The sequence below is a fragment of the Oncorhynchus nerka genome, linkage group LG28 (genome assembly GCF_034236695.1).
Source record: "Oncorhynchus nerka isolate Pitt River linkage group LG28, Oner_Uvic_2.0, whole genome shotgun sequence".
NCBI lineage: Eukaryota > Metazoa > Chordata > Actinopteri > Salmoniformes > Salmonidae > Oncorhynchus > Oncorhynchus nerka.
In genome coordinates, this window is record NC_088423.1 from 55,105,308 (window position 1) to 55,119,860 (window position 14,553).

Here is a 14,553-nt window from a genome sequence, read left to right on the forward strand (position 1 = left end):
CTCCTGCTAATTGATTTGTTTAGCCACAACCTCTTTACTTTCACCATGATTTGTTTTCCTCACACTTGATCCACTTCCAGAGCTTGAGCACATGTGAACTATTAACTTGAAAAGACACTATATATATATATATACAGTGCCTTGCGAAAGTATTCGGCCCCCTTGAACTTTGCGACCTTTTGCCACATTTCAGGCTTCAAACATAAAGATATAAAACTGTATTTTTTGTGAAGGTCGCAAAGCAGCTGCACGCAGATCACCATGAGCAATGCCAAGCGTCGGCTGGAGTGGTGTAAAGCTAGCTGCCATTAGACTTTGCGGCAGTGGAAACGCATTCTCTGGATTGATGAATTGCACTTCACCATCTGGCAGTCCGACGGACGCCAGGCGAACACTACCTGCCCGAAGAACTTGACTGGCCTTTTCAGAGCCCTGACCTCAACTCCATCGAACAAATTTTGGATGCCCGACTTCACTAATACTTTTGTGGCTGAATGGAAGAAAGTCCCCGCAGCAATGTTCCTACATCTAGTGGAAAGCCTTCCCTGGATAGTGTAGGCTGTTATAGCAGCAAAGGGGGACCAAGTCCGTATTAATGCCCATGATTTTGGAAGGAGATGTTCAACAAGCAGGTGTCCATGTACTTTTGGTCATGTAGTGAACTTGCATGCCATGATTTACACTTTCATTATAACCTATTTTTTTTTTGTTACCAAAGAAATATATGAAGAATGACAACCTTTCATTGCAGTCTGGCTTCTTTTTAAAACTTTCTACAACAAAACATTTCAAAATGTGTCATTTAAATAAGTTCTCCATTATCACAAAAAAACTTTCTGATATTGAAGATTATACCATATAGTCTGCCCTGTAGATAATAATGGCATTCTGCAATGAATAGAGGAAGGGTACAGGCCAGGATGGTCCACTGGAAAAAGGCTGTTGTACCTGCATTCTCTGCGTCTTCTGGTGATCTGCATCTACTGCTGACCTTTTGAAAGCGCTACACCAATGATATTGCAAATAAGGATGAATTATGTATGACTTTTTGTTTTGTTGACAAAACAAACTAGCCTACACACCTGTAGAAGTTCGCTCACTTCAGTGTCCAGCTCAAACTGACCGGTTGAGTACCATGTGCCTTTGTTGTTGTTTTTATGTTAAGAGAGTGGGCTCTAGACGATTCTGTAAATGTATTCAAATTGTATTTCAGCGGCCCAAGGAAGCTCAGGAAATAAATTGTAAAAAATATATTTGGGTTTTATTTTATATATGAAAGCGATTTATTAGACCGCATGGGTCTTTAAATATATCTACGGTTCAAACGAGAGTAAAACGGTCACCCCGCAAACAGCCGAGGGATGGGGTGGAGCAATGGAACCACTATCACATTCATAGACCAAGTTTAACCTCGTTTTGAGGTCACTTGATATATTGTTTTTATACAAGTACATCGTTTTAAAAACAATGGGGTCAGGACAGGCATACTGTAAACTTAAACTCAGTGTCTCTCATAGCTGCCTGTCCTTTTTTTAATAGCCAGGCAATGGCACACATTTCAGTAAACACCTTTTCCAAATAAATGCCGGGTCTAAAGGAATTGTTAACGAGGTTGCCATGAATTGTTTACGAGTTTAATGTTTGATTTGTTACATTAAATAATTCACTAATGACTTGAAAAAATGCCAATTGTCTGTTATCTCCAGTAAGAAACTGCTAACCATTGGCTGCTAACAGCTGTGAGCTGCTAGCTAACTGGCAAGCACATTAAGATCAGGTCACTTTATTGGTCAATTGCACACAAGGTCCAACTGAAATTTGACTTCTGCTTTTAGCCCAACCCCTCCAAAAGATAGACACACACACAGGTTTTGAGAGTTGCCATCCTGGGTGCCAGAGGAGCTGTCAACAACTTTGAGTACAGACCCTTAGAAATCGGCCGATCGCTCTCTAGTGACGAAATGCTGGAATTAAACAATTAACTTATATTAGGTGTGAGATGTGGTCTCTGAAATTAGAAAAAAAATGTATTCAGTACACGTGGGAACTCTAAAGTGTTTTGAGACTTGGGCTGCATACCGGTCTTACTTTTAACAGTCCACCCGCTGATAGCATTCTTATATTAAAAATAAAAATTGTATTTTGTGGCTGACTTTGAACTTGATGTGCCATTGATTCTGGGAGAGTGTGGCTTGTGGTTATCTTATGGGCTTGTTTCAACTGGCTTGCCCCTGCGGTGCCCAAGACCTACTGTAAAAATGCAATTAATAGCCCAGACATTTATTTGCTTAAATCACTCTACACAACGGGCGCTAAGAGACAGGCTTCTATTTGAGCCATTTCCTTAATGCACACAGATTTTGCTCATTTGCATAGATGGGGAAACCACCATTTTCCAGTTCTGGAGTATTAGCCGTCTAGCTGAATTCGTGGCATAGGCAACAGTGTCCAACCTGAATTATTGACTATATATACAGTATCAGTCAAAAGTTTGGACACCTACTCATTCATGGATTTCTTCTTTATTTGGACCATTTTCTACATTGTCGAATAACATATCAAAACTATGAAAAAACACATGGATTCATGTAGTAACCAAAAAAGTACTAAACAAATATATTTTTAGATTCTTCAAAGTAGCCACCCATTGCCTTGATGACTGCTTTGCACACTCTTGGTATTCTTTCAACTTGCTTAATTAACCTGGAATGTTTTTCCAACAGACTTGGAGTTCTCACAAATGCTGAGCACTTGTTGGCTGCTTTTCTTTCACCCTGCAGTCCAACTCATCCCAAGCCATCTCAAATGGGTTGAGGTTGGGTGATTGTGGAGGCCAGGTCATCTGATGCAGCTCTCCTTCTTGGTCAAATAGCCCTTACACAGCCAGGAGGTGTGTTGGGTCATTGTCCTGTTGAAAAACAAATGATAATCACACTAAGCCCAAACCAGATGGATGGCGTATCGCTGCAGAATGCTGTGATATCCCTACTGGTTAAGTGTGCCTTGAATTCTAAATAAATCACTGAGTGTCACCAGCAAAGCACCATCACACCACCTTCAAGCTTCACGGTGGGGACCACACCTGCGGAGCTCACCCGTTCACCTACTCGTCAGTTGGAACCAAAAATCTCAAATTTGGATTCATCAGACCAAAGGACAGATTTACGCCGGTGTAATGTGCATTTTCGTGTTTCTTGGCCCAAGCAAGTCTCTTATTATTTGTGTCCTTTAGTAGTGGTTTCTTTGCAGCAACAGTTGATGTTAATATGTCTGTTACTTGAACTCTGAAGCATTTATTTGGGCTGCAATTTCTGAGGCTGGTAACTCTAATGAACGTATCCTCTGCAGCAGAGGTAACTCTGGGCATCCTTTCCTTTGGCAGTCCTCATGAGAGCCAGTTTAATCATAGCGCTTGATTGTTTTTGCGGTGGCACTCGAAGAAACTTTCAATGTTCTTGAAATGTCTTAAAGTAATGGACTGTCGTTTCTCTTCGCTTATTTGATATGTTCTTGCCATAATACTTGACTTGATATTTTACCAAATAGGGCTATCTTCTGTATACCACCCCTACCTTGTCACAACACAACTGATTGGCTCAAACGCATTAAGAAATTCCACAAATTAACTTTTAACAAGGCACACCCGTTAATTGAAATGCATTCCAGGTGACTACCTCATGAAGCATATTCTATTCCTATACTATGGACAGTATAGGAATAGAATATGGCTTTGTACATAGGGCAGTCTAAGGTACACGGTAGAGTACCGGGTGGTAGCCAGCTAGTTAGTAACAGTGACTAAGTTCAGGACAGGGTACTGGGCGGAGGCCTGGAGATGGAAGATGTTTTCCATTCTCTCGGTCGCAGCTTTGACACACGTGTACTGTCTCAGCCTTCTAGATGGTAGTGGGGTGAACAGGCCGTGGCTTGGGTGGCAGAGGTCCTTGATGATCTTTTTGGCCTTCCTGTGACAATGGGTGCTGTAGATGTCCTGGAGGGCAGGCACTGTGCCCCTGGTGATGTGTTGGGCTGACTGCACCACCCTCTAGAGAGCCCTGCGGTTGTGGATGGTGAAATTGCCATACCAGGTGGTGATATAGACGACAGGATGCGCTCAAATCAAATTTTATTGGTCACATAGACATGGTTAGCAGATGTTAATGCGAGTGTAGCGAAGTGCTTGTGCTTCTAGTTCCGACCGTGCAGTAATATCTAACAAGTCATCTAACAAATTCACAACTACCTTATATTCAAAAGTGTAAAGGAATGATTAAGAATATGTACATATAAATATATGGATGAGCGACGGCCGAACAGCGCGGACAAGATGCAGTAGATGGTATAGAGTACAGTATATACATATGAGATGAGTAATGTAGGGTATGTAAACATATAAAGTGGCATTGTTTAAAGTGACTAGTGACACATTTATTAAATCCAATTATTAAAGTGGCTAGAGATTGAGTCTGTATGTTGGCAGCAGCCACTCCATGTTAGTGATGGCTGTTTAACAGTCTGATGGACTTGAGATAGAAGCTGTTTCTCGGTCCCAGCTTTAGCTTTGATGCACCTGTACTGACCTTGCCTTCTGGATGATAGCGGGGTGAACAGGCAGTGGCTCGGGTGGTTGTTGTCCTTGATGATCTTTTTGGCCTTCCTGTGACATCGGGTGGTGTGTAGGTGTCCTGGAGAGCCTTGCGGTTATGGGCGGAGCAGTTGCCGTACCAGGCGGTGATAGGATGCTGAAAGGAAGCTTTTGATTGTGCATCTGTAAAAGTTTGAGTGTTTTTGGTGACAAGCCAAATTTCTTCAGCCTCCTGATGTTGAAGAGGCGCTGTTGTGTTCTTCACCCCGATGTCTGTGTGGATGGACCATTTCAAGTTGTTATTGATGTGCACACAGACGGTCCTTGAAGCTTTTCACCCACTCCATTTAGCTTGTCTGGTAGGCTCGCGTTGCTTGGCAGCTTGCGGCTGGGTTTCCCTTTAAGCCTTTGAGTGGGCTGAACCACACAGCCCACCTACTTTTCATCATTGAGTTTTTTGCTCTCATGCTTTGCTTTTGGATTGTGTAGCCTACCCGACACTACCTAAATCTAAGATATTCCTTTTTGTTTGTTCTACTAGACCTCACCTGGTAGAGTTGACCTTGTGTCGTACTTTAGAATTGAGAGGGGGGAGAAACAAATAGGCTACGTCACTGGGTTGGGTGACTATTTGCTGGGATAACCGTTCTCCGTTCGTCACCGTCAAGCGCTCTCCACTCCAGGCATACTAGCTAGGTGTGATGATCGACAGACTCATATCAGACTCTCACCCTAATTATTTTGGGTGCCTCCGCGACCTTGTCCCCGTTTTCTAAATGAGGGGGTCCATAACCAACTGAGTGAACCGATATAGGTGCTGTTTTGGAAGGGGCGTGCAGGTAACAACAATCACTGAGTTGACGGCAACCCGTGATTTGGCAATCACGGGTAATCGTCATAATCATAGGCCAATCAGGAAGGACGGATGGTGTGTGTCCGTGCATGCGTGTGTGGAAGGGGGTTAAGGAATAATGCTTATTAAGACATTAGGGAAACAGGAAGAGAGGACACCCTGAGGGTTTTGAGTAGGCAGCGAGGGCTAATGGCAAGCCTGGTGAACGAGAGACGGAGCTCTCTGATTGGGGTAGACTGGCAGGCCGGGCTCTGTCGCTATGGGGGTGAGACTTGAGTGACATGGGAGAGAGCAAAGGGTGGTGGTGGTGGTGAAGGAGGGATGCAAAATGGAGGAGGATGAGAGGTGGAGATGTATATAGAGGACGAAGTGGTGAGCAAAGAGGAAGCTTTATTGAGAGATGGTGACAGACTAGGTATTGTTCGCAGTAGGGCTGACCCCATGTAGTTGACTGCTTGTTTGGTCGATAGGCTGTTGGTCCAGCAGTGGCAAATGTATAAAGAAAATGTTTTGGCACACGAGACACCTGTCTGATTCACACCTGTCTTGAGTGGCCTAATCCATTGCAGAGGCCGCAGGGATGGCACATCAGTATTACATTTACTGTTAAATACCATCATTTCTAATCTGTAATGTTTGTTTGGTTACGGTAATATCTGTAAATGCATTCAATTTATTATTGTTATTATTACAGAGCGCACAACCAAGACTACACTTGTGAGAAAGTTTGGGTAAATTTTATTCTATTTATTATTTGTCTTTTGTGCTACCTGGCCTGCATGGAAATACATATATATACATATAATACATATATAAATGTGCCCATTTGGGGATCTGATTCTATTTCTGATTGTCTTAACTCACGAGCACTGTGGAGCTTCTGTGATTTTTTTTTTTCTTTGCGTCAAAGAGCAAATAAACTGTCTGTTTTTGCATCCATTGAAAATGACAGTAGTTCCTCAATGTAGCCTATTTGAAAAATATTTCTAGCTCTCTCCCTTTTAATAACCACTCAGCATGAAAGGTGGAAAAAAAATGCTCTAATCAGGTGGAAGCGTCATATTACCTGATTACTTCTTATCCTTTGCGCAAATAGACTACAGCTGTGTCTGTCTGTCTGGAACTCACTGGCATGGGAAACTGAGGGCCCAGAATATTTTATACAATGTTGCAAGTTTGTTTGCACCGCTTCAGGCAGGACCAAGTTAATAGTTGATCCACAGTTTCAAGTTTCTTGCAGACAGGCCATGCGATTTCTAGCATATTTATTTTTATCCAAGTATTTTCTTCCTGCGGGCTGCAATTTTTTTATTTGTTGGCATTATGTATGCTATTTTTACATATTGGCAATAGAAATTACTTTTAGATTTGTATAATTTTTATTAACCATGTGAAATTGATTTTGAGATATGCAGACTTTATTATAAATTAAACTGTTCTACAAAAATGTGCATATGAAAATCATACTGTCATGCGGAGCAGTAGAAATGGTAGGATAAATTGGCATTCCAAATGGAAAAGGTTGCCGATCGGGAACTTCAGGAGCTAAGGCCAGCAGCAGCGGGAAGAGGGTTGGCTACAGTTTTTTTTTTTCTGGTTAGGCTATATTGATCTCTGGCTTTCTCGTTATTATTTTGTGTGTCCATTTTTAATCACAGTGCTTAAAGCATTAGACAAGCTCAGTAACCTACGTGTAGTTGATTTTATTCATATCTATATAATATGGAAAAAACACAACTTAATTTTTTCTTTGTCAGGGGCTGTCCCTGTCTTAGAGATATTGACCGTGTTCAAGAGAATCAAATCTGTGATTCAATGTGGGTAAATTGTGACTGACTGATCTACAAATAATATTGTAGTTATTTACGATGCAAGGTGATTCTTAGATATGTCAGTTGCTACAATGTCAAACAAGCTCATTGTTGATAGTGGGGTATTGCTGACCAGGAACTGCTGACACCATTTTGATGTAGTTGGTTCTAGGAAAATAGGAAGGAAATGGCTGTTACAATGTTTTTTTTTTTCATTCATCATTTGCAGAGCCTTAAAAGACATGAGTAGGAGCTATAGGCGTTTGCCAGATAGCACCAGCTACACTGGCCCGGTTTCCATCCAGTTTGTAACAGATTTCCATGCCAATATTCAACAATCTGCATATTTTCACACCAGATATGTTTCTATCTGATTTTTTGCGGATAAACGGCTGTGCGTGATGACGTAATGCACATAACTTTTTACGGTTAAATTCCCATGTACTGAATGAAAATTATAAGTTAAATGGGTTTCCATCGCATTTTCAACTATACATATGGTTTTGTCACAAAAACTGTTATACAGCAATTGGTCTTGGCGCATGTGCTCTAGCCAACGGCTCGTAGATACAGTGTAGGTAGGCTACCTACATGAGATTATTATGAATTAAAGTGATATTATTTGTTTTTGTCAGACTGCAGCCAAGCATCGATCATCATGTCACCAGAATAAGACCCTCTGTTTATTGAAAAGGAGCATCAAGCTCATCACCTTACAAATTCACCACCCTGTGAAGTTCATCGTAACTTATTTCATCTGTCACCTAATAAACTGCATGCTTTCCCAAGTCTTAGTGGGTGGACCAAACAACATATCATCGCGTGACTCCAAGTTTACTTCGATATGATGGTTATTATATCAATATTTGTGGCTTTTCCACCGCATAATCAATTTTACAGACTCAAAAAGATACATCCATGTCGAACAAACAAATTGTAAGCTTTTTATAACCTGGTCCGACATTTCATGTTTCCATCATCCCGGTCATGTCTTTTTTCCTGCATCAGGTAATTTATCTTCATGAAATGGTTGGATGGAAACGTGGTTACTGAGGAAGCTTAATGACCCACACATATATCAAACATACACATTCTCTCTCTCTCTCACTAATCTAACACACACAAACACATGCACTAATCTAACACAGATAACCACCTGTACACACTCTCATTAATCTAACACACACACACACTAATTTACTAACCTAACACAAACAAGCATGGGATGCCAGTGATGCATTTAACCCACACCTGTAGGTCTATGAAAATATTATTTGATGAGAACATCATTAGCAAGCCTTTCAAAGGGCTATCGAGTGCACAGACTGAACTCATGTTTTCAATGCCACAACATCAGGTTGAATGTGTGTGATGCCTTTTACAGCCATTGACAGTTTCTTAGTTAAAGAGACACTCGTGCACTTTTTAGTCAGTAGTTCTGAAAGTAACTCTCACAAGCCAAAAGTGGTCCCCTTTTTTTATGTAAGAAGTCAGCCAATGTGTAGGCCTACTACGTAATCCACTTTGTGTGATACATTACACATTTTGCAGTGTATGATATCATACACATTTTTCATTGTGATATATTTTGAAATTGGTATGATATTCGATTTTTGAAATGTGTGTAATATGTTACCAATCCATTTTGTGCAATATGTTGTGCTTAAGATCCCGGAGTGCATATTTAACTAAGCATAAAGGCCCATGCATGGATTCCCTGAAAAGAGTGTTAGGCTCACCCATGGCAAAGGAAGATCCTTAAGCTAGGTTTGAATGGATTTTCAGGGGTCAAATAGCCTTAGCCTAGGCTAGTCAACAAATGTTTTGGACCAGACCGGAGTTTGGGCATTTGATTGAGCCTGCCTGGAGTGCAGGTTTAGCTTTTTTTAGGACTGAGCTATTGCCTTGACTCTATTGCTAGCCCAATCAAGCACAGCTTAAGTATTTGAACGTATTTGATAGATTGTGCCTATTTTAATCCAGGAATGGTTTGTGGTTAAAAACATTTCCTGACCACAGCAACACCTCTGAGCCGGACTTTGAATTTGAGAGAAAAAAGAGAGAAGCAAGAAAAGAAGGCTCTTGCTCCCTTCCCCCTGTCTTTCTTACTTCCACCCTCATTTTAACCCATCACTCAATGCCAATCAAGCCGGCAGCACTCCGGGGGTATAACAAGGCAGGAGACTGGGATTCATTTGACATCTCCTGTTAAATGTCATCCGCAATTAAGGCTTATGAGGGCTGGCGTCGGCAAAGAGCGCCAATCAAGATTCCACCAGCCGGGCGGCCCAAGTTAGTTAACCTTCTTCAGGCAAATCAAAGATGGGTGGTGGAAGAATAAAGTGTGTCTGTGTGCATGCCAAAGTAGCCTATTGGTGCAGAGTATGGTCTCCAATGGCAACTCCAACAGGTAGTTTTTCCACTACCGTTACTCAGGCTGGTCACCCCACTCTGTTTCCCCCAGGTGTAAAAACATTTTACCTCTTGGTTTCAATTTCATTCTTTGGTGGTTTTTGTTTTGCAGCCCTGAATGGTGCTTCGGTGGCCTGTGTATGCCCCACTAAGGGGTAAAATGTACTGTAGGGAAAACACACTAAATAAACTGAGGTGCTTAAATTGATTTGAGTTGTTTTGGAGCCTGGAGTTGCAGACTACTATGCTGAATCTCAAACTGAACACTTGGCCGATGAGCCCTTTATTGAGTGGCCACTTTCTGATCTGTATTGATAGTGATCACTCGAGTCTGCTACCATTTCAGGCCAAAAGAGAATTGAGACGATGCGCACTTCCATCCTAACTGCCACTTTGTCAATATTCCAATATTCTAAACTCATTCTCAAGCATAGTCTACCACAACCTATTTTGTAGCATAATTCACTATGAAGATTCATGGGTAGCACTTGCTGCTAAGGGCTGCGAGTTGACACAGGATGCCCACTCGGTAGAGAGGCTGCCTGAAGGGCTCAATGAAGCCCTCGATCACTCGACAATTAGCCATTGAGATTGACTCGTGAACACGCATATCGCATGATCGAGTGGTCAAAGTGTTCGGTTTAAGATTCAGCCCTAGCATGTTTTATTGGGTTTGCCTCCAAATTAGGTGCAGCAAAAATAAAAGCTTCCAAGGGCTCTGAGGAGCTCATCCTTCCAGAATGAAGAGATGTGAGGGAAGGGAAGGGGCTTAAGATTTGAGAATGTCAACAACACATATCCCGACAACTGTTTTGTTGAGCAGAAGTTTAAACAAATGCACGCATACGGTCTGAGGCTATGCTACCGCAGCAGGCTTTTCATGAGCCAACACAGAGCAACAATGCCTTGGGTGCCATGTTCAAGAACCTTAGCCTAGGTAAGGTGCATTTTAGTAAATTGCTCATGGAAGAGAAACATTGCGGCTTGATTGCGCTCAACCGCCAACAGCTCAATGGCCAAGGTGAGCAGAGAGAATACTTTGCTCTGCATGTAAAAACTATGGTCAATTGGGCTGTTTATCATTTGCGCTGTTGCAGTTGGACAATAAATAAGCTATGGGACCTGATTCAATGTAGGTTAAATCATAGTCCCTCTAGTAATTAAATAAGATCTCTGTGATAAACCCTCGTTCCAGAATGGGGTTAAAGTTGCATCAATATTGGTCAGGAAGTAATCCAAACTATTCTACACTGACCAACAATATAAACACAAGATGCAACTACTTTTCAGACAGGAAAACTACTGCTTCTTAACACACTGCTTACTTAACCCGGAAGCCAGCCGCACCAATGTGTCGGAGGAAACACCATTCAGCTGACAACCGAAGTCAATTTTTAGGTGCCCGGCCCATCACAAAGAGTCGCTAGAGCACGATGAGCCAAAGAAAGCGCCCTGATCAAACCCTCCCTTAACCCAGACGGTGCTGGGCCAATTGTGCACCGCCCTATGGGGCACCCGGTCACTGCTGGCTGTGACACATCCCGGGATCGAACCCCAGGCTTTAGTGGCACATCAGCTGCTCTACTCGGGAGGCCCATGAGTAAGACCTATTAAACAGCTTAACATTCGCAAGACTACAGGGCCAGACTGAATAGCAGGACATATACTCAGAGAATGCACTGACCAGCTGGCAAGTGTCTTCAACCTATCCCTAACCCTATCTGTAATACCAACTTGTTTCAAGCAGACTGCCATAGTCCCTGTGCCCAAGAACGCCAAGGTAACCTGCCTAAGTGATTGTCTCACATCATGAAATGCTTTTAATGGCTGGTCATGGCTCACATCAACACCATTATCCTAGAGACCCACTCCAATTCACATACCGCCCCACAGGTGACGCAATCTCTATTGCTATCCACACTGCCGTCACCCACCTGGACGAAAGGAATACCTATGTAAGAATTCTGTTCATTAACGACAGCTCAGCATTCAACACCCATTGTCCCTTCCAAGCTCAGGACTCTGGGAATGAAGCCATTCCTTTGCAACCGGATTCTGGAATTCCGACGGGCCACCCCCAGGTGGTGAAGGTAGGCAACAACACATCTGCCATGCTGACCATCAACATGCGGGCCCCTCAGGGGTGTGTGCTTAGTCCCCTCCTGTACTCCCTGTTTGCCCACAACTGTGTGGCATGGCTGACGACACGACAATGGTAAGTCTGATCACCAAAGACGATGAGGTAGCTTATAGGGAGGTGGTCAGAGACCTGGCAGTGTGGTGCCAAGATAACAACCTCTCCCACAATGCCAGCAAGACAAAGGAGCTGATCATGGACTACATGAAACCACATCGATAGGGATGTAATGGAGCAGATCAAGACCAAGTGTCCACATCACTAAGAATTTAACATGGTCCACACAAACCCAAACAATTGTGAAAAGGGTACGACAGCACGTCTGAGGAGAAAGAAGGCTGAAAAGATGTGGCATGGGCCCTCAGATCTTCAAAGTTCTACAGCTGCACCATTGAGTACGTTTACATCCACAGTAATAATTTGATTTTAAACTCATTATGGCAGTAGGCAGATTATGCAATAGTGATGTAAACTCCTTACTCTGCTTATCTTAATCGGCGTGAGGTCAAATTTGAAGTAAGCAAATGCTGATTAAAACACCTGGTTTTCTGAGCAATCATTCAAGTTTAGGATATATAAATGCTTTAATCTGCATTCCAGCGGTGTATTTGATCTATGTGCTAGCACCAGCCGAGCCAGCCTCCCTCTTTAGCTGGCGAAGTGTCGTAGATTAAAGTTAGGAAGTTGGCAGAGGTAAGGGACAAACAGGTCCACTGTGAAGGATGATGGATTGGATACAATGAAGGAATTTACTTATATTATTTAGGCTATTTGTCACATGTTGTTTTAGGGTGTCCATTTTTATATACCAAATGTGGCACGATTTATTTGGTTAGGTGGTCGTGTTACATGTGGACAAATAAGTTGATTAGAACTGAAGACATTTACATTTTTAAACTGCAGATAAAGGAAACCGCACTGCCCAATGTTAAAACTGGCCCACAAGCTGTCGCTCTTGTGGACATTTTCATTGTAGGCAATATTGATGCAATATTACAGCCTGGTTAACCAGCCTGATTGCTGCGTTCATCTTTCTGTTTCACTTCACGTATAAGTCCAATACCGGTCCAATCAGCATCCTCTCAGGTGGGTTTAGGGCAAAATCCTATGCGGCTAAACACTGTGCTTTGAATTAGGCCTTCATCTGGTTGGTTCAAGGCCACCCAATCCCAGACAAGTTAGTTTTAAAGAATTCTCTTTGTTATAGACATCGTATCAAACTGTTTCTATAAGGAGGAATGCCAGACTGATGAAGTAAAATAAAATATTGAACGCAGCGATCAGGCTTGCCGAGGTACACCTGTCCTATGAATAATAATGTGATGGGCTGGCCTCCTTTTCTAACCTGTCATTGTCTCTTCTCTTTAGGTCCAGCAAAACCATGAACCTTTGTTCCAAATGTTTTACGGGTAGGTCCACTCAACTCCCTTCACACAACCTTTCCCCTCGCTTTAAGGGAGTTTAAAGTGGACGGCTTTGAGTCATGCAGCAATACCAAAGATTTGTGTGTGTTGGGGAGAGGGTGTGCGTGCGTGGGAGAGACTGTGTGAATTGCAGTGTGTGTGTTAGCATAGGTGAGTATGCAAATGTGTAGTTTGTGTGTGTGTGAGCATGGGCGTCTGAGTGCATGTAAGAGGGTATAGTGCCTGAGTGAGTGTGCGTGTATGCGTGCCTGTACCCCACGTATGTGTGCCAGTGCCATCATGACTGAACGTATATCTGTTTGTTCACCTCCCTGCTGCTGTGTTGTCACAAGCTGGTGTCCCGCTCTGCTGCTGTGGCCGGCATGGAGTGGCTTTAGTGACGCTGTGTAAACAGGGGGATTGTGTGAAGATGAGGTAGGGAGAGGGACGAGAAACCCTCTATCCTCCACCATTACGCTCCACAGACCTACTGCTGGATAGTGGATCCATACTGTCCTGCAGTGTGTGGCTAAGCGTGACTTCTCGACTACTCTCTCAAACACATGCACAACAAGCAGACGCGCACACACACACACGTGGGGAGATGCACATAGGCATACATTGCATTCGGGAAAAGTATTCAGACCCCTTGACTTTTCCCACGTTTTGTTACGTTACAGCCTTATACTAAAATGGATCAAATAAAACATCCTTATCTACACACAATACTCCATAATGTCAAAGTGAATACAGGTCTTTAGAAATGTTTGCATACCTGAAAAACAAACACTTTGCTATGAGACTCGAAATTGTGTTCAGGTGGATCCTGTTTCCATTGATCATCCTTGATGTTAATACAACTTGATTGGAGTCCGCCTATGGTAAATTCAATTGATTGGACATGATTTGGAAAGGCACACACTTGTCTATATAAGGTCCCACAGTTGACAGTGCATGTCAGAGCTAAAACCAAGCCATGAGGTCGAAGGAATTGTCCGTGAGCGCTCCGAGACAGGATTGTGTCGAGGCAAATATCTAGGGAATGGTACCAAATAAGTTGAAGCTTCCTAAGAACACAGTGGCCTCCATCATTCCTAAATGGAAGAAGTTTGGAACCACCAAGACTCTTCCTAGAGCTGGCCGCCCGGCCAAACTGAGCAATCAGGGTAGAAGGGCCTTGGTCAGGCCTTGGTCAAGAAACCCAATGGTCACTCTGACAGAGCTCCAGAGTTCCTCTGTGGAGATGGAAGAACCTTCCAATAGGACAACTACCTCTCAGACCATGACAAACAAGGTTCTCTGGTCTGACGAAAACAAGATTGAACTCTTTTGCCTGAATGCCAAGTGTCATG

The 14,553-nt window shown here is 42.8% G+C and overlaps 1 protein-coding gene across 3 annotated transcripts in view; it reads left to right on the top strand.

Annotated features, from left to right (window-relative positions):
- The window catches only part of LOC115102814 (AN1-type zinc finger protein 3-like), a 45,766-nt gene that overhangs the window by 12,864 nt on the left and 18,349 nt on the right, over positions 1-14,553 (top strand). For all 3 annotated transcript variants that reach the window (XM_065012887.1, XM_029623128.2, XM_029623127.2), the window contains one exon: positions 13,167-13,207. In XM_065012887.1, coding sequence (XP_064868959.1) covers positions 13,167-13,207 — 41 coding nt within the window. The remainder of the gene's footprint in view (positions 1-13,166; positions 13,208-14,553) is intronic.